Source organism: Anser cygnoides, chromosome 9, assembly GCF_040182565.1.
Source record: "Anser cygnoides isolate HZ-2024a breed goose chromosome 9, Taihu_goose_T2T_genome, whole genome shotgun sequence".
Taxonomy (NCBI): Eukaryota; Metazoa; Chordata; class Aves; order Anseriformes; family Anatidae; genus Anser; species Anser cygnoides.
The window spans coordinates 17,000,838-17,024,255 of record NC_089881.1 but is presented as its reverse complement, the minus strand read 5'-3'; the positions used below and the strand labels follow the sequence as shown (position 1 = coordinate 17,024,255).

Here is a 23,418-nt window from a genome sequence, read left to right as displayed (position 1 = left end):
GACTTTAACAGGAATATAAAAAGTCAAGGGCAGGACTTGACTACTCTCTGTCCCTCATGCGGAAGAGATGACTGAATACAAAAGCTCTTGATACGAAGGATGCCTACTTTTGTGTATCACACATTCACCAGTTATGTAAGATTGCTGGTGTACGATGGCACCTGAGAGCTCTTTAAGCTTATGGCTCTTGAAGACTTTTAGGGTAGCTGCTGTATTCCCCAGTTGCTTGGATATCCGGAGTTAAGGGAGCCTGCCCTCCTGTGCGTGGAGGAGTGTTTTAAAGGTCAGCTCTGAACAGGATCTCTCCGCAGGAATACTTCAACATGCTAGTGGCCTCTTCTGTCTTTGGGCAGTTAACCAGAAGTAAGAAATCTTTCATATGTACAAAATCTGTATTCTTGCTGACCTGTGTCAGAGTCCTTGCTAGTATGGGTCTAGATCTGACTTACCATGTCATATACACAATCTAATTTGCTCCTTTTTAATCCTAACATCTTATTGTCTGCTGATTGGTGTGGGGTTCTCATTGCCAAGGTGGATATTTTGGAATATCTAGGAGTCCAAGGCCAGGGAGCCTGAGTCAGAGCAAAGTTGGGGACCTTTTTGTTCTATGTGGGAAGTGCCCATAGACAGCGCCTTTCGCACAGGCTACGTGGAGAAGAGAGGAGCATGTTTCAAGAAGTCATGGAAGTATATGTGTACCACACTCATTTACAGATCCGTGTAGTACCTTCTTCAAGAGAAGGTGAAGGCAAATCTGCCTGCCAGAGGTCTTAGGATATAGAGAAGCAGGTCTTCAAGCTAACGTTGTCGGTGCCATCTTTTAGACGAACCACCAAGTTAACATACTGTGTTGTATCCAGACAAACTCACGGGTGTCAGGTGAATTGCAGGTTGATCCCACTTCCTCATCTGTTTCTATTGGGATGTAATCAGTGGCTGAATCATAAGGAAGATTGACCCGGCAGAGTAAATGTTTTTATAAGTCCCAGGGAGGCCTTAACAGACCTGATCCCATGCAGTTGACCTCTGAGCCTTTGTATTCACTGCCCTGGTTTCAGGTTTGTTTGTGCTGCTTGCTACTGAGAGAAGAAAGTAGCGTTAAGCAACGTTGAATAGGATTGCTTTGCCAATAAGATAATGTTATTTATTTTGCATATAGTAGTTTTTATCAGCTATACAAATGCTTGTGGACATAGGGATGAGCTTCAGAAGAAAAAGTATCCCAACGGTATCTGGAGATGTGTGTATGTGATACGGTTTTTCTTGTAGATTGAAGAAGTGCTTTAGTTTTTGTCTGGACAGGATGACTGAAGAGGCTTTATTTATAACCGGTCACACAGAGTAATCTTACTGGAATTTACGGTTAAGGAACCTTGCTATCTCAGGATTTCTGCAAGAGGCTTCTTAGATGGCTTTCCAAATCTGTTCTTCATAGGTGGAAGAATTGTTTCTTGTTAAGGCTTTCTTGTTTTAGTGTTAGCTCTAACAAGTAGAATCCTTCTCTTATCATTTTAATGGGGTACGTCAATTAATCGTATCACACCAGAAGTTTTACAGGAAGAAATGTTCCCACTGATACGTTAAATGAAGATTAAGTATAAAATTTGGTATACAAATTATAGGTAATGCTAAGTAACAATTATCCTAGAAACTCAGGGGGTTTCAGAGTTAAAGCATAGCTAACTCAACTAGAGTTTAAAAAAAAATGTGTTCTGTTTTCAAGACCTATCTCCTTTAGGACATATTTAAAGTGTAAGTTGACAAATGATGCGAGTCTGCCACTTGACATACTTACTGCACCTTTTTTGTCGCTGAGCTAATTTAGGATTGCAGAGATTCAGTGTTGAAATAAGCTCTCTTTAAGATTCAGTTTGAATGGCCAAGTTGCTTAGTTCAACAAAGAATATTGCAGACTACTGCGGATTTTACCATCCAGATTTCCACTGTCTCACATGTTAATATGTTCCTCTATTGCCTGCGCTGTGGTAGAGAGAAGGGAGAAGGCTGCTTCGTGCATCTGTGTGAGAACATTTTCATGGAAGGAACCTTACTTCTCTCACCAACAGTTCTCCACAGAACAGTGTTTCTGCAAGGGATGTTTAAGGGGCATACAGTTCAGACCACAAGGACTTGTGTCTCCTCCTTATTTTGCAGAATTTCAGCTGCTACAGGGTTGTTTTTTGTTTTATGGTTGTTGTGTTTTGTGTTTTTTTAATGAAGACTAAGAAAAAGGATTTCACTAAAAGACGGTACATTTTTTTAATCCGTGTGCAGTATTTTTGCCAGCAGAGATTACAGTAAAATCGTTGAGTAAATAGTGTCCTGCTGAGAGAGGTAACCGCGCTGGCAGGACTGCTTCCTTTGTGAACGCTCTAATCACCTCCTTCAATTTATGGCAGTACAGGAATGATTAATAGGAGGCTTTACGAACATGGATGGTTAGGTAGTACGTGCATCCTGAATGTGAACTACGCGGTGCTGGTCTTTGATGTAGGCAGCGGTCCAAAGAGTAGCAGATCCTGCTGAACTGCTAGCCATTCGGCTGGAAGCGGAGTAAATAAAGGTTCTCCAAAGACAGGGAGCCCAGCTTAGTAGCTTGGAAAACGGGTACAAAAATCCAGAAGAATCTTTGCACCGTTGAGGACGGCAGCCATAGTGACATAGTGCTTTTTGAAATTAGAGCTCTTGTGGATTACTAAATGTAAGGGAGGCCTTTGTGCAAAATATTAATATAATAGCAGGCTCGTATTCTGATTGCCTTATCAGGAGGTGCATCCTCAATGGCATCTTTGTTTGTTTTGCAATGGAAGAAGATAGAAAATAAGCAATTAAAGCAGCCTTATTTAAATGTCAGGCTGTTCTGATGCCACACATCTGAGCATTCAGCTATGCGGTTCTAGCTATGACTGTTGGTTAGCTTTTCTATGAAAAAAAAACGTAATTTATTGCTGCTGTGTGTGCCTGCTTTGTAGTGTGGCCAGACTATTGACAAGAGATATCCTCCCTTTTTGTTTCAGCTGTGATCTTTTCTCTCTTCCTGTTTCTCATCCTAAGGCAGTTTCTCATGAATGTGGACATAAAAATGAGAGGTTAATTACTTCCAGTATGTTCTTGGGATCCTTGTTATTGCCAATGAATCTTGTAAAGAGATACTACAAATTCTGGTACTGGTCAGTTAAAAAATAGATGGACTTTGCTCTGCTTATATATCAGTTGTCATTCTAGTGGTGAGCAGTGTATTTATGGAGCTTTATGAAAATGAAATATAACCCCTTTGTTCCCTAGCTTGTGTGTCTAAGTGCCAGCCAGGCACAATCAAGTCCCCCATTAAATTCATATCTTCCAGGAACATAAGACACCCCAAGAAAAATCTTTTATAGAGAGATGAAGAAATCTGTTTTCAAAAGGAAACTCTGTGTGTTTATCCTGTAATACCTACTCATAACAGCAGTCTGGTATCAGTGAAAGATTTCCATTATTCATTGAAACGTCAACTCTTTATGGCAAACCAGCACAGATTTTGAGTTAAATCTCAAAGACTCTTGCTTTCTCGTTGTGTGCGTGTCTTGCTTAATCTCCCTGGCCAGTACAGAGGAAGTTGTGATCTCCTCATTAAAGACGTCACACTGAGAAGATTGTAGTAGAGGAATAAATAGAACGAGTGTTGGGAAGCCAAGCAGCTCATCTTGGTTGAACTAAAATGCACTCCCCTCAAACTGGCGGAATTCCCCATGGCTTTGTTTCTCCCAACTTCAAGTAAGGTTCCATTACTCTTGCAGTGTATCCAGGTAGCTCATCTGAGGCTTTTCTAAGTACACTTGCCTCATTCTCCAAGATGTTGTTTTACCTATTCCTGTAACTAAATAACCAAGTTGTTTTACAAAAAGTTATTCCTCTGGTAGAGACAGTAGACAAGGGCAGTGGCTCATTCCGAAGAGGGAAGAAGAGGCTCAAAATCCCAGAATGATAGAATCATTTAGGTTAGAAAAGACCTTCACGATCATCAAGAGGCGTGCAGTGCTAAAACACGGGAGTAGTCCCGGGAAGGGGTCGCCAGCCCCATCCAGGCTGATTATCTCCGTCTGCGCGTCTGCTGTACGGTTGCAGTGTGCATCTGTGCTAATGGATCTGCTGTTTCTTTTTATAATTGGTCTGTGTGGAGCAATCTGATCTGATAAGGCCAGCAAACGTTCAGATGGCCTCACAAATTGAGGAAATCCATCAAGACAAATAGACGTGTTTCTGCATGGGATTTGTGAAAGAAAAAAATGACAGCCCTATGTTTAGGAGTTCAGTTTCTGGCAGATGTCTAAGATTTTAAAGATTTCCCACTAAAATGTTAAACTTTATGTGTTAATAGATTGTATAAAAATAATACAACTATGAGTGAAAAATGAGTTCCAAGTCCTTGCCCATTCCCAGTTGGATCTGGTGAGGCTGGAACTACTGGAAAATTTTTCAAGCAAAGTTATGTTAGGAAAAGCTTGCTGCTGGAACATCTTGCCTTTTTTTCCAGAAGTATTGTATTCCAGGACTGCTCAGACCTTGTGCTGCTCTAGCCCCAGGAGACTCTGAAAAAAAAAAAAAAGGTAATGAAAAAAGAAGGCAAGATGCAACAGGGTGGGTGCTTCCCTGTGGTGGCTGCCTGCTTGCAGTCCAACTCTGGGAATCTTTACTGGATATGGAAACTGTTAGTCCCAAAATACAGTTCCGTTACAATGCAGTGTAATGGAATATCTCAGTGTCACAGGTCCATTCGTGGATCCTTGTAATAGAGCCGGTCGCATGGCATTCGTTTTGGAAGCACCACTCTGCCTAGTACAGAGAGTTTATTTGTAGTATTTTAACCAACAGCTTCAAGACTTGGCATTTTCTCTGAAATTAGGGCTAATGGCTCTACCACTGAACTGCCCGTGTTCCAAGGAGTCTGACATTGAGAGCGCTGATGGAAGTGAAGGTGGTATCAGGCTGTTTGGACTCACTTAAAAAAAAAGATATGTTTATATTGGTCCAGCTCTTAAGAGCGCTTTGGATGGTAGTCTCTGAATGTCATTCTGTACAAAATGGATGGTCACTTTGTACAGAAAGGTGTCTCCCTGTGCCAGAAACGAACAGCCACAGTGCTTGTCCTAAAACTGACCTTTAGATTAAGTGCTGACTGCATTTTGCAAAATTATTGCCGGAGTTCCTGGAGCTAGCAATTTTGAGGACAGTTTGAATACATGAAAAAGTGATGTGTCTTCACTCATTCATGGGGCTCCCTTTTACATCTAATGACATTTTGTGGAAGGAAACCTTGTATATAAAAACGTGTTAGAAACTGCATACTAGAGGCACCTCTAATTTTTAGAGTGGAGATTTTTTTTTTTTACTTTAGCTGACTACTTGTCTTAAATGAACAAAGAAACAATCTGTGCTGTTAAACTTGAGCCATATTTGGACTTTATTGAAGCAACTTCACTATGTCTAAGTTCAAAATACGCTTGAGAATCCAGAGTTAAAAAGGAAAAAGAAAAGGAAATTAAGCATTTTCAAGGGACCTCTGTTTGAATTAAAATGAACAAAGGAGCAAATATAGTATTTTCCCCCATGATTATCCTATTTAATATTTCATGTGTTTTTATGTCTCAGTGGACAAGAATATTATTGATAAGTTTCATAGGTTTGCTCATTTTTCTAGCTAGAAGCATTTTGCTGCTGTTGTCAGAGCTAACACATCTATTTTTTTTTGCCCTGCTTTAGTATGCCATTTTAGACACTAAAAAGTACTTCTAATTCTGTAACCAGTCATCTTTATTTCCTTCCTGCCCCCCACTTCCATTAGTAATGCCTGGCAGTGACTCAGAGCTACCCTGCTTTCTAGTTAGGGTGAACGAGAAACCACCAAAAGCAAGAAAAACACGGAGTGAAGGGAACCACTGGCACCCGCTCTGCAGCAGGATCGCAGCAATCTGCTGCTGGGCAGTCATTCCAAGTTGGAGTAAGAGTTTCCATTAGCCACAGTTCCTGGCTGCCTAAGGAGGGAAGCAGTGTTGTCTTGTTGAAGCACAAGACTTGAAGCCAAACCCCTCCTGAGATCTCTTTCCTCTTCTCTTACTGATCCCTGGTGCGGCAGTGGGCAAGTCTTCATGTTTACTTCACAGTCTCTACTGTAAATAGTTATTAAAAAGCTAATTTGAGAATATTAATTGAAGTTGTTAAGCAACAGGAATTGTTTAAGCTAGCAGTCACTTACCTGTAGTATATTGCCTGTTCAGTGGACGTCCTGTCTTCCTAGGTAAGTTACAGGATTCATCTCCCGCCTGGGGTAGCCCGAGGTAAATGTGACGGTGTGAAGCTGTACAAACCGGCAGCACAGTGAATGAGTTTGTACCAAAGAATGTCTCCCATCAGTTTCCAGTCTGCAGATCTGTTCTTAGAAATGCATGATACATTAATACATCCAGTAAGTAACGCAATCTTCTAAAATATATGAATCTGGTAAATCTATGGGTTGTCAGAAGTAGTCTTTTGCAACTCAATAGGCTGGTGTGCCACAGAGCTCTGTAAGAAGAAATGAGGTAAAGGACCAAAAAAAAAAGAAATTAAACACTAACAGCTTATAGTCACAACATAAGCACTGGCAGTTGGAAGTGATTGTGGCTTTTTGTGTTGTCAGTTGCTTATTTTACCGGGGGGGCACTTTCAGACCAAGATGTTGCTTGGAGTTCAGAGGACAGCGAAACCAAAGAGCAGGGGAGCCTGCCGATGTTCAGCTCTGCCATTTTCAATGAACATTGCTTCACTCAGTGAAGAAATTATTGCGGAGGGCTTTGAGGAATAAAGACATCGACCAGCCACAAACAGTGCTGTATAAAACTGCCTTTTTCAAGCCTTTTAATTTTTTTCCACACTTGACACAAGGCTGCAGGTCATTCAAGTGAAACTATATGAAAACAGCGGCTAAGCAGCCATACGTGTCCCGTTTAAATATTTGGTCAAAGAAGTCTGTTTCTCTGCTCAAGACCTGCCCTGTGGGTATCAGAAAGTGTGAAGATCCTTTTAGACTACAGCAGTGTTGCAAAAATGGCACGAAATCAAACTGAGTTTTCTTTTATAAGCAAATCAGTATAATGCGTATTTTGAAAAAAAAATGAATAATGGTATAAAATAAAGAAGCGTATAAGGTTCAGAATACCTCATTCCATTAAAGCTAATTTCGTTGAGCGACTGTCACGACATCCTGTGTTTCAGCTGTGCACAGAACGACGGGCCACGACGGTTTGCAGGGAGGTGAATCCCTCTGGGGGCTTCTGGTTACAACCTCATCTGTGAGAATGAAGTTATCCACCAGAGCCCCTTGATAGATTATTTCCATGAAATTCCCTCCAGTTCACTTATTGCTGAGAACCTTGAAATATTATCATAATAGTTCGGCTGTGTTGAAAAGATTGAATGTCCTGAAGTAGTTAAGACGAAATGAAGTTGTTTCAATCGCTGGATCGCTTCATAGCACTCCCTCGTGAGAAGGAAAATTGGGTGATGTGCTGAAATCAAAGAGTGGGCAGGCTGAATCGCACACTCGTTCTTCCAAATTGTTTTGGAACAACTTAATTTTAAGCATTCTGGATAAAAATCTCCAGCCAGGCAGGTTTGAATTGCAGGGATGTTCTTTTAATTGCCTCTCCTCCTATGTTGTTCCTCGGGGTGGCTTCTGAAGCTGCCCTGCGTGCTGCCACACCTTGCTGTAGAGGTGGGCATCTGCGCCAAGGTGGTCCCAGTGTTTTATGTTGTAATTGCATTTTTAGTTTCCCTTGTGTATGCAGTCTCTCCCGGCTACATTCAGGTTTGTTCTTTCTGTCGAGCTACAAGCAAGCCACTTTAAAATTGCATTCTGATAAAGCCCTATGGATTTTAAAGGTCACATTCTTTTCTCGGATGAATACATCATTCCCATTGATTCACCTGCTGTTTCTGCAAACTCAGAGTATCACTGATGACATTAATTATGTTAATATTCAGAGGTTTCTTAGCATGAGCTCAAGCTTTTCTAACATGCTAATTTTTAAGATCCATTTAAAATGCAGGAAGGATGGGGAGGAGTTGAGTGGTAACGCAATGGAAGAAAGAAAATAATTTTCTTTGTGCAGTTCATGCTTCTGAGATGGTCCTGCAAACAATGCTGAGTGTTTCGAGTTATTGATTGTTTTACTACCTAGGATGTAAAGCAATCTCCAGATGTGATCTCATGTTATTTTTCCTGCTGAGGCATTGCTATAAAGGAATTCTGTCAAACCTGTTCAGAGAAGCCAAAGAAAAGCCTAAAAAACGTAGGTAGCAGAAAGCAGCATAGAACCACTGCATTGCTTCAGCTCACTTTTAGTTTGGCACTGTTGTCTGGTTCTCAGAACCATCTTAACATCTGTTTCTAGAGGAAACGATGCTTACCTTTTGGCTTCATCTCATTATGTCTGTAACCCTTTTCTTCAGAACGAACATCCATCTGTTTCTTGCTCTTTTGGTTTGAGGGAGAGGAAAAGTCAGTGAAATGGAAACCTGGCTCAGTTTGCAATATTGCAGTGTTGTTGAAGAAACAAAACGCATTCTCGCACCGCGCCTGCCCATGCTGGACATTTATCCTCTTCTCAGAGTTTAGGAGCTCTCTGCGTTGTTTTTGTAAGAGTACATGAATGTTTTCAGACAGTAAATTGACAAGAGTGAAAATTAGATGGAAACTAACTGAAAGCAAACTCTGTGCCTTATTATGCTTCATGATGACACTGGGATGCTGTGGAGTAGAGATGTCTGTTAATTGTCCATTCTGATGAAAATAGTGAATAATAATTGTCTTACCCAAACTAAATTGTTTATAAGGCACAGATGTTAAACTGGATAATCTACATAACATTTTTATTGGCAAATGTAGGACATGATTGTACTGAGTGAAATGGCTTCTGTATTTCTCCAGTTCGATTAGCATCTCGTTGCAGCTGATCTGACTGCAAATTGACCTCTGTTGCGTTTTTCTTTTAGATATTTACAGTGGGCTGCAACGTGAGCGCTGCTAAGATAATAGATATGAAGAGGTTCAAGCAGAAAATACTTTGAGGGTGGGGACATAGCTCATCTTCACAAATACTACCCAAGGTGCAGAGAGTGTCTTTGTCAGGTTCTTACAGGAGGAACGTGACGTGCACTAATGAATGCTGTAGCTTAACAACAGGACCAACCTTACTGCATAGCAGAATTGATTTGAGGTCTGCTTAATATAATATAATGTAGCAGTATTAGCTTCTGCCCTATTAGCATAATTTTCTATTAAAATTGACGTAAGGTTGACATGGTATTGAGTAATGCGTGTGACTGTCTTTCCAAGCATGGGCCAAGCACAGCTTAATCCAGGACAGCCCGCTGTTAGATGATGATATGTTTTGGTGATAGATCCATGTGGACAGCTTCTGCAAGCAAAGGTGTAGGGGGGAATCCTGCAAAAAGAGAAGTTTAGTACAAAGTATACGAGGTTTATAGCATTGTGTTGTTTTTTTTTGCTGCGATGCTGTAGCTGTTAAGTGTATTCCTCTGATAACGTAATTTGCTGTGAGAGGACTTTGTTGGTTGCTGGAGATTTTTGCTGCATTTTGCCATGTGGTTCGCGTGAATCCATGGATCTCCCTGGCTTCTGTTGCACAGCCATTTGTTCCGTGCAGGAGACTTTAGAAGCAGCCTGTTGTACAGCGAGTACTGGAGCGTCGGGAGTGCTTTGAAGGGATAATTGGCTTCCTTCCATTTGAGGATTTAATGGAGCACCTTCCCAGTCCTCAGCACCTCCCACCTTTTGGAGAAGCACAGTAACCCATATCTCGTGCGTCACTCCAGGGAAGTTGGTTTATAATAGCAGAGTTTTCAGAAGTACCTGCTCCTGAGAGCTGTCATAGCTCTCTGTCTGACTAATCTGGAAGAGAGGAGATGATGCTGCTGCCTGAAAGCAGGAGAAGGTGACTGTTCTATAGCCAAGGCTTCAGTAATGTTTGAGGAACAGCCTCCAGTTTGTGAGTTTGTTTTGGTACTTCTCTTACTAGACAGAACGGATGGGCACCCATTCTGTTCCTTCAGGTACGACTTTATACAGAATTTCTGCCTTAGCCTCAGGAGAAAAGACTCCTGTTCTCTTCCCACATTGCCAACATTTACACTTGGGCTTTTTATTACACACTAAAGACAGCAGCATTTCTTCTGTGTGTAAGCAGGGTGAGTTTAGGGCCTGATTCAACAGCGTATGTGTGCACATGCCTAAATGTAAGCACACAATTAAGAGTTCTGTGGGAGAGGGATTTGGGAGTTGTGATAAAAAGTGAGATTAGAGATTGGGAAGATTAGAGGACGAACGGCAGGAGTGGAGCAGGAGCATAAGGCTCTTTGGGTGGTCTGCTCTGTAATCCTGTAGTTTGGTAGTTTTTTGCGTAACTTATTTTGGTCCTTACTCCTCAGACCGGATTGAAACCTCTGAGAAAAAAAAGGATTCTTCTGCAAAAATACAGGTCTGATAAAAATGCAACCCCTAAAGGCTGATCCCTACTTACCTCTACCGTTCTTTAAAGTACCGCGCTCACCCACGTCATGAGGGCCTGGTTGTGTCTGCCTTGCAGGAGAACGTGAAATCAGGAGTGGCAGTTGGGCAGTGCAGAAGAGTTGGGCAGTCCAGATCGGAAGCTTTTCTGGGTCTGCAACAAAGATGTGAGTCTGAATTACCCAGGGCTTCCAGCTCTACCTTCTCTTCATCATTTATCCTGTAGGACAATTCTTGTTTCCAGGTGATTGTTGAGATCCTGTTTGTGCCTGACTTGTAGAGAACTGTTCTTAATGCTGCATTTCTTGTACAAAAAAAGAAAAAAAAAAAAAGGTTGGCAAAGATGATGAAAGACCTTCCGGTCCAGGAGTGGTTAGGAACATTAGGCTTGCTTTTATTACGAGAGATAATAGTGCAGCAGTTCTTAAGGCTTTAGAAAGGTGTAGACAGCAAGGAACAGAATGAAAAATAGACCAGTTTTTAATGGAAGAAATGACACCCACTGTTCGCTGCAGCCATTCAGATATTCAGAAAGTGCTAAACATCACAGCATACAAATAACAGTCAGGGAGACTGGGGAGAACTTTAACTCCATAGTACTTTGATGATTAATTTCGCTTGTACTCATCCTTTTCCTTCAAGGTTACTCTTAATTACCAGTGTGGTAATACATGGGAATATTTTGCAATGCTAAACCATTTAAAGATAGGTATGTATGTTTTGATTTGTTTGAAGGAAGTGATGTCTGTGACAGATACAAAAAAGAATTTCTGTTCTGAGATCAGAGGCATTCAAGACAACAAAACTCGGATTCAGAAACTGTTTCACTTCATCAGGCTGGGCAAAGCAGGTCTGTGAGGAAGCTAATTCATGTCATGTATATAAAGCAAGTCAAATTCCAGCTACTACAAAGCTTTTACGTAAGACTTTGCTGACCCAATAGGTGGTGGAATATAAATAGACCAACAGTACACCCTTCCTTCTGCTGTTCTACCTAATCCTTCCTTGCCTTCAGGATTGAGGAGTATTTGATCTATTGAGTCTTAAATCAGACGTTCTTTCCTACAAAAAAATCCCCCAAAAGCCAGGAGAATGAAAATTTAATGGTGGGAGAGTGTTCTTGTGATTTTAGAACGAGAAGCAGAATTAGGAATATACAATTGTGCTTTTTTTTTTTTTTAAATGTATATTAACTTCACAAAGCTGTAGCTGCATGGCCCTCTACTTGCTCTCCATAGCTACCCCTGCCAGGTGACTTGGCGTGAGCCTCTCCAAAAAGAGTAATTGCGTTAAACCTGCATTAATTTGCTTTCTCCTTTTCAGTAATACTCAAAATGCCCTCTTCATCCTGCCTGCAGGTCTCCACTGCTGCTCAGAAGATGGAGCACTTTTTATTTTTAGTAACAATATCTCTCACGCTGGGATGGAAGAATCTTAAACCAATTAAACACATTAGAAGATAACAGTGTGTGTGGGTTTGGTTCAAGATCTCCATTTTCTTCGCTCTGGGGTATGTCCTAGTACCAGCCTTTCTGTCCAAGATGACAGAAATAGTGTGATAAGCTGCTAACTAGGTAAGCAGTACAGCTGCTGCTTTGTCAGGTATTCTCTTGCCAAAAAATCACTTGTGACGGGTTTTGCCTTTTTGTAAAATTCCATTGCAGTTAAGTTTTATAAGCGGTCTCAGTTTTGACTTAGGAAATTGTTTTCAGATGTCTATTTCTTTTTAAAGATTTTCTTTTAAGAGCACATCTCTTGAACTTGAAGTGTTTTTTCCGGTAGAAGAGGATTGTGTGTGTCTGAGATTTGATGATTTGTTCTTGCCTTTTAATAACGCTTGGTTATTGGGAAAAAAACAAACAAACTTGTGAACTGGCTAGAGTATTCTGAGCCCTTAAAATATGTCTGGATGCACATATTTTAACTCCGTGTATGTGCTCTGAATAGCAGGTGGATTTCGGTTGCTGACCTGCATGCCCTCACCAGCAGGGATGTAGTCTTCAGCTTTTTATTTATTCTTGATCTTTAATTTGACAGTCAGAATTCAAAGCATGGCGCAGGAGATCTTGCCTGGATTTACTCTTACTGGGGGAACATCTGCTGCCCCGTTTGGCACTACGCAGCCTCCAGCCAGACCCGGGAGCTCATAACACCCACTGACAGTGACAGTGAGCAAATAGCAAGGAGATACTTCTGAAGGGGCTCATTTTTTAAAGGAAATACAGGTTTTTGGTAATCAAGTGCCCAATTTGCCGAATTACTGTACTGCTAATAGTGAAGAGTGTTTGCATCGCAGGGTGTTGTGAAGATAAATGAACTCGTCGGCGAGATGCTCAGATTGTCTCATTTGTTATTTTTCTCTCGTACGTGGCATTTGATAGATTGCACGCTGCTTTCTATGCAAATAGCTTCACCCTGGCTAGTTTTTGTGTTTGTCTGTGGGAAGATGTATCTAAAAATGGAGGGGTTTTTGACGTTTTAAATTACAGTTGGGGCGGTTCCATCCTGCAGGTTGTGTTGGCTGGGGACTTCGATTTTTCCAGCCAGAACCACATGAAGTGCCCAGCCCAGCTGCAGGTTCTTTTTGCTGTGCTGCTGCTCATTTTCTCTCTCTGTCTTGCTGCCTGCAGCCCCCATCTCCTTTGCTTTGGTACTTGGGGAGAGATTTCAACTTTCAAGCTTTCTGCCAGGAGATGGAGGTGGCATACGGTGCTTTCTGGGGATGATGCTTTCTGCCTTCTCCCCTGTCCCTCCTGGGTTAATCCCGGATCGAGTAGTAGATAGTGTGTGTTTTAGAACAAGTCTGGAAGGACACGAGCAGCCTGTGCCATGCTCCCTTTTCCCACACGAGTCGTTCCTACATGGTGGAAGCTGTAAGGCCGTGCCTCTGTGAACACACCCTTACCTTTCTTCCCTTTCCCTTTCGGTGGGACATGGAAAGTCTGGCCAACCTTCAGGAAGGGCAAGGTTCTTCACACCTTTTCTGAAGCAGCCGTCTTCCCTTCCCTCCTCCACGCAGAGAATTTTAAAACAAACGCTACCCTGTAACCCGAAATTTGCTGAAGCATCTGTTTCTTCCCTGGAGTTCTGGAAAAAATTTGATCAATGTCAAGAGTCTGCCTGGAAACTGCGTATGCTAGAGAATGAATTCACTGTGCATATCTCACAGCTCCTATTTATACCTCTGTCGAGGCCCATGTTGTCCTCATCTGTTCCTCTGCCTCCCCAGTCAGCTCCTTGAGCAGCTGCCCTCTCTCCTTTTCCCAGATAGTTCCCAGGACCTCGTCCGATGCAGCAATGAGCTGCAGAGCACGAGGCTGCGACGGGGCCTGGGGCTGACCGAAGGCTCTACCCTGCTCAGAAAGGCACTGGACAGGCGTGCAGGCTGCTTACTCTGACATGTAAATATCTGAGTTATGTCACGGGAGAGGTTTTTCAAGGGTAGGCTTAAGGTTATCGCTAATTGTCCCTCGGAAAATGTGAGTATTTCATAGTCGTCTGTAACCTTACTAATTCACTGACCCGGGCTTTCTGCAGGCTGGCACAGTGCTGAGAGTGAAACGAGAGTGTCTCTGCACTTAGTGCTCAGCAGCTGAAGAATTCCCGTGAGCGGCTGTTACCAGGTCAGCAGCCATAGAACAACCCTTGGTATTAATATTTTTAAGTCAAAAACAAAGTGTGATCGGGTATTGTTCTTTTTTCAAAAGTTCTATAGGAAGCACTTCTTTTTCTAGCTGGAGAAGAACATTTGTTTGTGTGGAATTATCTGTTACTGTTAGCAGTGGTCTTGCTTCTCCGCAGCACAGTGACATTGTCTTTATCCTTTAGAAGCGACGAAAAATGATAAATGAGGTTAACAAGCTTCAGTCCAAGTGAAAACCGAATCTGTGACTATACAGCTCTCGTTGCATTAATTCTGGTCAAGGGTTGGTTTGTTCATTTATTTCCTCCATGTCTTTTTCTCCCTGGCCTCCTGAGAATTGGAAAACATTCTTGAAACTCAGCTGGAGCAGCCTTTTTTAGGGCTTCAGAAAGAATACTGGGCACGGCATTTCGGAATGGGGATAGCTTGTTTTCCTTAATTGCTTCCCAATCAGAAACTGGATGAATCTTCGGGATGCAGAAACGGGGAAAATCCTCTGGCAAGGAACAGAAGATCTGTCTGTACCTGGAGTGGAGCATGAAGGTATTGTGTGGCCTTGCTGTGCATCTGGGGGCTGGGCCGTGCTGCACGTCTGGGTCACCAGGGCTGCTGGCGTACCCGTGTTTGGAGGACAGATGTCCTGGCTCTAACTTCACTCCCTTAGCAGCTTCCAGCACAATGACCCGGGGCCGTGTGGGGAAGGGTGGGGATGGATCAGTGTCTGGCGAAGGGGACGCATTGAACAGCGCTCGGCTGGGAGCTCAGCTGGGCAAGGAACGAGCAGCTGGCCTTTGCTAGGTCAGGTGTTGGTTGCAAAACGAAAAGCATAAAGAGATCCGGACTTTTCTCCATATAACGGAGCAGGGTTTGGTCAAAGTACAGGTCAAATGGAGAACCAGCATGGAAGAAACATACACAGTTTCTGCCTTTTCTGGCCACAGCTGACCTAATATTCTCCTGCACTGAATTTGCCCTCTGCTTTAAAATGGCATACGTGTTGCATTTGCTCTGCTCTGCTGTCCTCTGTGATTGCAGCCTGGTGCCCTTTCATTTCTGTCCTTGCCGTGTGGCAGAGGACTCCACTGTCCCTTACACATCCCCTTTGTGACAAAGCACTGTGATAGGTAATGTCCCTTGCCAAGAGCTTTGCTTTGGCTCTGCAAAGAGCCTGACCTCACCGAATTAATTTGAAGACTTTCCTATTAAGTGAGTGTCATGCAGCTGATCTCCAGCAAGTGGAGTCAACTTGATCATTTAATTGTGATGCTGGCATCGACATATTTTTGGTTAAACGTCAAGGACTGAGTTCCGGCTTGCAGTCCTAGTTCACTTTTAGGACCAGTAGTAGGTTGCCTCAGCTTAAGGGGGGGGACCTGATGCCAGGAATGGAGGAGGCAAGTCAGAGCTGGGGGAAGGCCAAGCCGTGACTCAGTGGTTAGCATTTTCCAAGCTTTGTCGCCTTCAGCCTTGCTAACCCGTACTCCTAATATCATGCCACTGCTAACAGCAAACAGGTTTGTCAATAGGAAACAGACCTTAACAGATAGTTCCTCACACCCACCGTACAAGGAGCCTATATTAAAGAAAAACATTCCAGCCCTTTCAAATACAACTGTAGTAAAGCAATTGAAATACAACTTCCAAAGTAAATGCAATAATTCATCAGTGTAATGCTAAATATCTTGAACTGTGGCTTAGTGATACTTTGCCTTCTTGAAATAATTGTACAGTGTTTGGCATGCTACAGCACCTGACAGCAGACCCAGGAGAAACGAGGAATCAAACTTTCAAAAGCAGAAGAAAATCAGCCAAAAAAATTCCCATTCTTCACAGATTTTATTCTGCAAAAGCTTCACATGAATACGTGGCTGGTCTTTGAAGCCTCTTCTCTCTGTCTCAACAGACTGACACCGCCTGGGTTCAGTGTAAGCCACAGGACGGTGTGCTTTGGGGCAGAGCGGGCAGCTGGAGCTGCGCTCGTGAGCGTTCGTTGTGTTGCCCCATTTCCTGCCGTCTTTCTCACTTTGGCAAGTCAGATCAGCCTCACCACGTCTCAGATTTTCCTCACATATAAAACAGGAACACTCACCTCCATCAGAGGAGCTTGGGGAATTAATTAAAGCATATTCTGGCATGAGATTAATGCCCGTTGTACGAGGGATTGTTCAGACCTTATCTGGTGTGCAGTTCAGTCATCCATCTAAAAGATGGATGACTGTAAACTTGAGCAGGTGCGGAGAAGAGCGGTTAGGTAAAGCCACTGAAAAAATGAAGGGTGGGAGGATGGTCCTCCTTTGGAAAAGAGAGGAAAAAAGCCATTCTTGTATAGCTTAGCAAGGAAAGAAGGCTGAGATGGCTAGATTATTCTCAATAAATATGCTAGGAAAGGAGAGAGGTGTCCAGCAAAGAAGGATAATCTGACCGTGAATTAGAAGGTGTGGGGAAATGAGATTCTGTTAGAGTCTTGCAACAGAAACAGTGAGGGCAAACAGTCAGGATAATTGCTTTAAAATGGAGGCCATGTATGTCTCAAAGTCATTGTACAGTACTTGTACGTGTGTATGTTCTGTGGCCTTTCAGGGCAAATCAAGGTCTAGACATAGCAAGCAATCAAATATATAGCAGAGTGAATGAATTATATTTAATTTAAAAGTGATTTATATTTAAGTACAAATTTATTTTTAAAATTAACTCTTAAATTTCAAATCATTATGCTCTGTTAATACCCAAACTTACTGCTTAGATTAAATTAAAAGAATATTAATGTGCAATTAGATTGCTGCTGAAGCCTTAGTTAAACCACTGAATGTGGTGCAGATCACTGCCTGAGTACCTGGAAGTTGAATTTACCAACAAGTTAAATCAGCTTTTGATAGCAGGAGTTTTTCCATATACCCAGTTAGCTCAATTCGGTGACAGTGCGTTCAACACTGGCAGGCAATCTGGGAGATGGGAAACAGCAAAGTTTCTTATCTTCCAATACATAAACAAAGCGAGGTGTAAGCGGGTGACATCCAGCACTTGTAGAGTCCCCAGAGTTGTTGCCAGTCCCCACAGTCCTTTTCATTCAGGAAATACAAATAATCCTTTCATTCTCTAAGAAAAGATGTGGTTTTAAGTACAAAGTATGTTTGGATGAACCAGCTTTTTATTTTTTTTAACATATCCCAAATATGTCACATAGTTTTGTTAAACTGTGTGAAAACAAAACAATACTGATGGTCTAATTGAATTTCAGTTTTTGACTAAACACTGTTTGGCCCCAAATGAGTTGTTTAGTAAATAAGAAATGTGTCACCCATCACTTTCTTACAGAGTTAAGTATCAAAATTAAGAATCTGAATTAGTACGTTAGCTATATAAAAGCTTTAATAAACATGCAGGTATAATAAATATAGCCTCTGGTTAAAAAATAACAGTAGTACATTTAGGATAAAGTCTGTGCTTACCTGCATTTCGGTGTTTTTTGGTGGTCCTAGCTGATGAGCATCAAACTTCTTTCTCTTCTATCTTTTTAACAGAAAAGAAGAGGTACGAAAGTAAAATGTGTTTAAAATAAATAAATGAAAACTCTCAGCTTGATGGTATAAATATCAATTAAAATCTCTTAGATCGAGGCTTTAAAGACAACACAGTCCTACTTTTATTAAAAGTAACCTTTTATTTTGCAGTTTTACAATATTAAAGCAAACCTTCTCAGCAGTTTGTCTTGGGGATGAAAGAAATTTAATTACTAAATTGCAGAATAGTTTTAACAAGTCATTTTACACTTAACTGCAAAGGGATGTTTATTCACAACAGGCTGGAGTCTGTACTTGTGAGGGCAGTAAAGCATGGTGCCATGCAGATTTCCAGGCTGAAAAAAAAAAAAGGCTAAAAATAATTAGAGCGCTTTACATTTAAAACTCTTCTCTTGCACTTTTAACTTTTTTTTTTATTTTTTTTTTTTTATTTTGGCAAACCACGGACTGTGTACTTCTCCATGGGATAGGACAGTAGCTTGCATTCCCTTGCCCTCCAGCTCTCTAGATGGCTCTCATAGCAAGGTCCTGCTCCATTAAACTGTTTTACATTAGGTGGATATGCCAGGCGTTTGGAAGACTCTTACTTTTATTAAACAGCAGCCTGCTGTCTGCTCATGGATGTTTTGATAGCCTTTCCATTTAGGACTAGTTTGGCACATAAAGCACGTACCAGCTGTATTCCCTCCCCTCTTTATTTTTAATAGATTTACATGAAACATTTTCTGGTACGCAGGAAGGATTATGTACAATCGCACCACTTAAGTATGACAGGCTTGGGAGATTTTTAGTATACTGGTTCCCCCACCCCCAACCTTATTCTTCTGATTTGGACCTTTCAGTGTACTAATCTGTGCCCCAAACTGCCCCTTCTCTTACCCATACACATCTAAAAAAAAAGCCATATGAAATATCTAATAGGTAGAGATCTCACCCGTTGCAAGAGCCCAGACATCTCGGATTGCCTCTCGCAAACCGTGCTGTTTGCTGCTGGCTTTTCTGCCTGCATGGGGCTCAACGCTCAGGGAAGAGGCGTTTCATCTGCTTCTCCAGGATGGCTTCCTAGAGCTACAGGAGATGGCTGAGACAGTGCCGCTGGGCTGAGAAGCAGCTGCTTGTGGTTTGCTGGGGATGCCCGGTCTGAAAGAGAAGAAGAAGTGAGAAGGATTAACGTGCCTGATGTACGAACAGCCCTTTGGCTGTGTGATCTTCAGCACATTCCCTAAAGTAAAAATTTAAGTTGCATCTCAATATTTTGACTTGAAGAGCCATGTTTTTTTTGTAATAGAAAGTTAAGAGCTAGTAGTTTGTGAAGTCAGTGTAGTATTCCTGGTTCTGTCACCAGTTTCATTCCTGGCTCTGGGCATTCCTGGTTTGGATTTCACATCTGCAAATGTAAAAGCAAAGTAGGGAGAGTCCTTTGTGCTTGCTTTTCTCCTACTGCTACGATCTTGTACTGCACTAATCGTTATTTCAAAGTATTCTCTAATAGCACCTGACAAGTATACTGTATATACTCTTCACCTGAAGCAGCTGGGTTTGTTTTATTGTGTCCAAATAATGCTTGTTTATCTGTTTGACAGCTCGAGTTCCTAAAAAAATCCTGAAATGCAAAGCAGTGTCTCGGGAGTTAAACTTTTCCTCAGCAGAACAAATGGAAAAATTCCGACTGGAACAGAAAGTTTATTTCAAAGGGCAGTGTCTAGAAGGTATGCATCTGCTCTGCGTGCGGCCCTGCTGCAGCGCAGGGAGTGAACCCCAGCGTCGCGGGGATTAGAGGAACTAAAATGGGTTGAACGCAGTAATTTTAATTTTTCAGAGTGGCACTGAAGCACTCATCTTGTCAGGACTAATGGGCCACAGCATTAGGGATAGCATTTCATAAGTGTATTAACACTTTGTTATGTAAGCAAAAAATCTGGGTAATCATGCCTCAGGGCATAAATCCACCGCAGGCTGCCTGAGGCTAGGAAACAGGTTATTTCAGTGTCACACATCGTGGGGATTCATGCGTCTTCCTCAGAAGCACCCTGTGCTGGCCTCTGCCAGGCTGGAGGCTGGACTAAAGGAGCCTCTGGTTTGCTCTGGGCGCAGCAGTGCCACTGGGTGTTGCTTCCGCGGCTCCACGCAGCACGTCTCATCTCCCTGGCTGCGGTATTACTCCTAATCTGGGGGAAGGAGGGGCAGATAAACATTGAGCTCCTTGTCTTTTGGGCAGCCAGTTGGACGCTTCGTCTGAACTGGATCCGCAGGATGTCTGCGAGAGGGGGAATGTGATTTCCCTGTTCCCGATGAGGTGTGATGGAATTTCCATCGAATGCTAAGGAAGTGGCATGAGTTTATCGTTTCCATCAGCTAATACAGAAGGGGAGTATCTACATGAGGAGGAGGGCAGGGTTCAGTGCATTTTAAGTTGTAATGTAAAATTAAAATTTACAAAGTAATGTAAATGTAAAATGTTGGCACCACAGTAAGACAGTTTAGGGAGTTCCCCAGCCTGTCAGGTGAAAAGCAAAAGGACCATTTGTGGATTACTTTTTTCTTCTTTCAAATGCCTCAGAATCTTCTTTTTACTTTGCAGAATGGTTCTTTGAATTTGGTTTTGTGATTCCTAACTCCACAAACACTTGGCAGTCCTTGATAGAGGCAGCACCTGAATCACAGATGATGCCAGCTAACGTTTTAACGTGAGTGCCTTGGGCTTACAGAATCTGAGAGCAGGCAAAGAAAAAGCAGTGCATGACATTTCCTTGGGGGCCACAGTGGGAATGAAGAGAGGGAGCTGCTACCGACTCTGAGTCACCCTCACTGCTATTAGCTTCTGAGAGATAAAAGGGGCGAAGCCAACCTCATTACCTGCTTTCCCATAGGTCCAATTTGCATTAATATAGCAATAAAAGTTTGGAGAAACTGGAACTGGTCCTTTATTAGAGCTGCTTTATTTTTTTGAAAGGTGGTCTGTGAAAGGATTTAAAAATGCTTTGCAACTTAGTACCCCTTAACATCCAAATGGGCAAACAAAAATAGATGTTTGGACCACTTTCAAATCCAGCTATTGGAGACTGAATCTTGTCCAAGGTGGGTGTTTTTCAGGCAGTATATCACCCATGGGAGCTGCTCAACTGTTTGTTCCATCACTGTACCATTTTGTCAAGCTTTGTGTCCTTACATTTGAGTATAAACTATGCATTTAGTCATATGGAGTTGCATCTGAGGATAAAATACCCTTAACAGGTAGGAAACAGTCATTTTACAGTAATCTATAATGGGATTCACACGCTTCCCTCATAAACACCTAGTCCTGGCCGCGGTTTGCACGTTGACTTCTGGGCGCTCCTCTAGGACTTGGATCAGAGTAACGCGTGCTGGGCAGCGCTCTGACTGTGAACAGCAAGGCACGAGCTTTGGTGAGGTGAGGGAGAAGTGAGATGAAGGACAAAGCTCCTTGAGGGAAGCTCCTTGAGGGAAGCCCCTGGGAAGCTGTACTCACGGACAAAAGGCCACCCTCCCTGCTGTGGCTGATGCGGTGCTAGATGGGTGCTGGCACGCACACAAGGAGCGTGTTGCCAGCAGAGACAGAAGGGTATGGGAATCCCTGTGCCAACACGAGGCAGATAGCAGCTAGTCTCACCACAAGGTCACTGTGTCCTCTGGAAGACCTCCCCCTCCAGCGTTTTCCCTCTTGTTCCGTCTGGAGGAAAGCCAGTGGTGTAGAGAAGACACTGGGATGGGAAATGCCATCACTGATTTCTACTCACAGCACGTTTCAAAGAGATAGCGGGCTCAGAAGAAAGTATTGGTGCTAGGCACGTGCTCCCTGACACAACCTGCTCAGGAGCTTGTAGGTGCCACACACGTCCTTGGCTCCCAGGGCTGGTGGCTTTCAGTCAGTGTAGGAGGTGCCAGTTCAGGACCCAGAGTAAAGAAACAAAGACATCTGACAATTGGTATTGACCGTCTCAGGAAATCACGTCATTTTTTCTGGACTGGGAGTCGTTAGAGTCCAGTTCCCAAATGACGTTGAGGATTTTCCAGTGTCCCGTTCTTTCCCTGGAGTCTGTCCACTTGCAGTGGGCAGTGTCTCTCTCCTATTGGAGCCTTCTTAAAGTCGTTCTTGAGGAGAATCACTAGCCCAAAGAAATCCCAAGGGGTTTTGTGACCCAAAGGAAAACTTCTCACCTTTGTCTGAATCCCAAAGCCAGCAAGTTGACTCACCAGAGCTTTTTGTCACACCCAAATCTACATTTCCATTACAGTTTGCATAAAATACGGCTGTACGTTTGTATTAAAGCACTTCTTGAGGGAAACGGCAGGTTGGATGAAGTAGCTCCACACTAGGGGACGGAGTTGGGGTATTAAAAAAAAGAACTTTAATTGATTTTCAGAATTGATTGGGGGGGGGGGGGGCTGAAGGTGCATGCGTTGCTGGTTTTTCACCAGTAGAAGCGAGCAGAAGTTTGCTCTTTGTGAGCACTCTGCAGCCTACATGGTACTGAGCCCAGAAGGGGGACGGCAGCGTAGGGATGGGGGGAACTGCTCCACGTGGGAATGCAGTGGAGAAATCCTTCACCCTGATGGCCGCAGGATCGGGACACGGCACTCACTGCACGGGGCTCTAAACTAAAGCTAGTGATACGGGGAGCAAGATGTCAGCCTGAGTTTGTGATAGTATTGAAAGGGGCAGCCGGTTTTTACTATTTTTGTGCTCTTCTAATACCTCTTTTTTCTCCTCTTTTCCCTCCGCAGTGGTAATGTTATTATAGAAACCAAATTCTATGATGACGACCTTCTCGTAAGCACTTCCAGAGTGAGACTTTTCTACGTTTGAGATGGGGCTTTTTGGAGCTGTTTTAGTTTTCCTCCATACAGTTCTTGGTGCAGAACCTCCTGACTATCCAGTGGAAGACACTCCCGTAGGCAGTGACCCTGGGGACCAGCTCAACGCGGGTTGTGACCTTTGCCCATCGGTATTTTGCTTTCTCCTCTGACAAGACCAGACCAAACCCTCAGAGACGGGACCATCTGCTCGGCGGTGCGTTGGGGAATAGAGGCTGTCTCTGAAAATGGGCAAACGATGGTCATGCAGAACCAATACTGTAAATTATGTTAGTTTTATCCTTTGTACTTCTCTGGAACCTGGTATAACCTCCCATTTCTACTCACACCCAGCTCTCAACGCGTTTCGTTCCGGGGGGGGTTAAGTTATCCTTTTCATTTTCTCATGTTGTAGGTTTTTATCCTTTCACTGGATTTCTGTGTAACTGGTCCACACATCCTCTTACCCCGAACTTGTAAAATAGACTGTGATATCACCTAATGTAATTAAAACAAATTTCTCAATTAAAACATTCCTACCGTCCAAAGAAGGGAAGAAATGTTGGTTCTGTGCATTTTTCTTTCGATTACAGAAGCGCCTCACAGCACACACAAACTCTTCCCACTCCAGCCAGCAGCAGCACAGGGCTTTCCACGCCCCTGCTTCTTCCCCAGCCCCCGTGGCCTTGTTAAATTGCGTTTCCCACAGCTGAACGCGCAGGAGAAGTTCCCTGACTGCTGTGACCGTGGGCAGGGTTTCTCCCTGGTCTCATTTCTGTCCCTAACTCCCTCGGGGCAGTTCATCCCATTTGCCCAGCCGCGGGTTTCTTGAGCAGCACCGCTCTCTGTTTGGCTTTCCAAGTTCCTGGGGACACTCAGACCTTTGGAAA

At 43.0% G+C, this 23,418-nt stretch overlaps 1 protein-coding gene and 1 long non-coding RNA gene across 7 annotated transcripts in view; one reads left to right on the top strand and one right to left on the bottom strand.

The window, feature by feature from the left end:
* Window positions 1-23,088, top strand: part of PDE6D (phosphodiesterase 6D) — a 36,885-nt gene extending 13,797 nt beyond the window's left edge. Inside the window, exons 2-5 of the mRNA XM_067002603.1 lie at window positions 14,647-14,735; window positions 19,297-19,422; window positions 20,295-20,400; window positions 22,460-23,088. Of these exons, the coding sequence (XP_066858704.1) occupies window positions 14,647-14,735; window positions 19,297-19,422; window positions 20,295-20,400; window positions 22,460-22,541 (403 nt within the window). The 3' untranslated portion in view covers window positions 22,542-23,088. The remainder of the gene's footprint in view (window positions 1-14,646; window positions 14,736-19,296; window positions 19,423-20,294; window positions 20,401-22,459) is intronic.
* Window positions 637-18,964, bottom strand: LOC106044807 (uncharacterized). Of its 6 annotated transcripts, none has more exons than XR_007168342.2 (6): window positions 18,648-18,964; window positions 17,968-18,048; window positions 17,642-17,702; window positions 10,563-10,703; window positions 6,239-6,546; window positions 637-4,574 (listed from the first exon to the last, which is right to left on the bottom strand). It is a non-coding gene; the product is annotated as an uncharacterized lncRNA (long non-coding RNA). The 6 variants fall into 6 exon arrangements; XR_010833645.1 differs by having other exon boundaries at window positions 4,439-4,574; window positions 10,563-10,853; XR_010833647.1 differs by having other exon boundaries at window positions 4,439-4,574; window positions 6,239-6,412; window positions 10,563-10,853.
* Window positions 23,089-23,418: the final 330 nt, after the last annotated feature.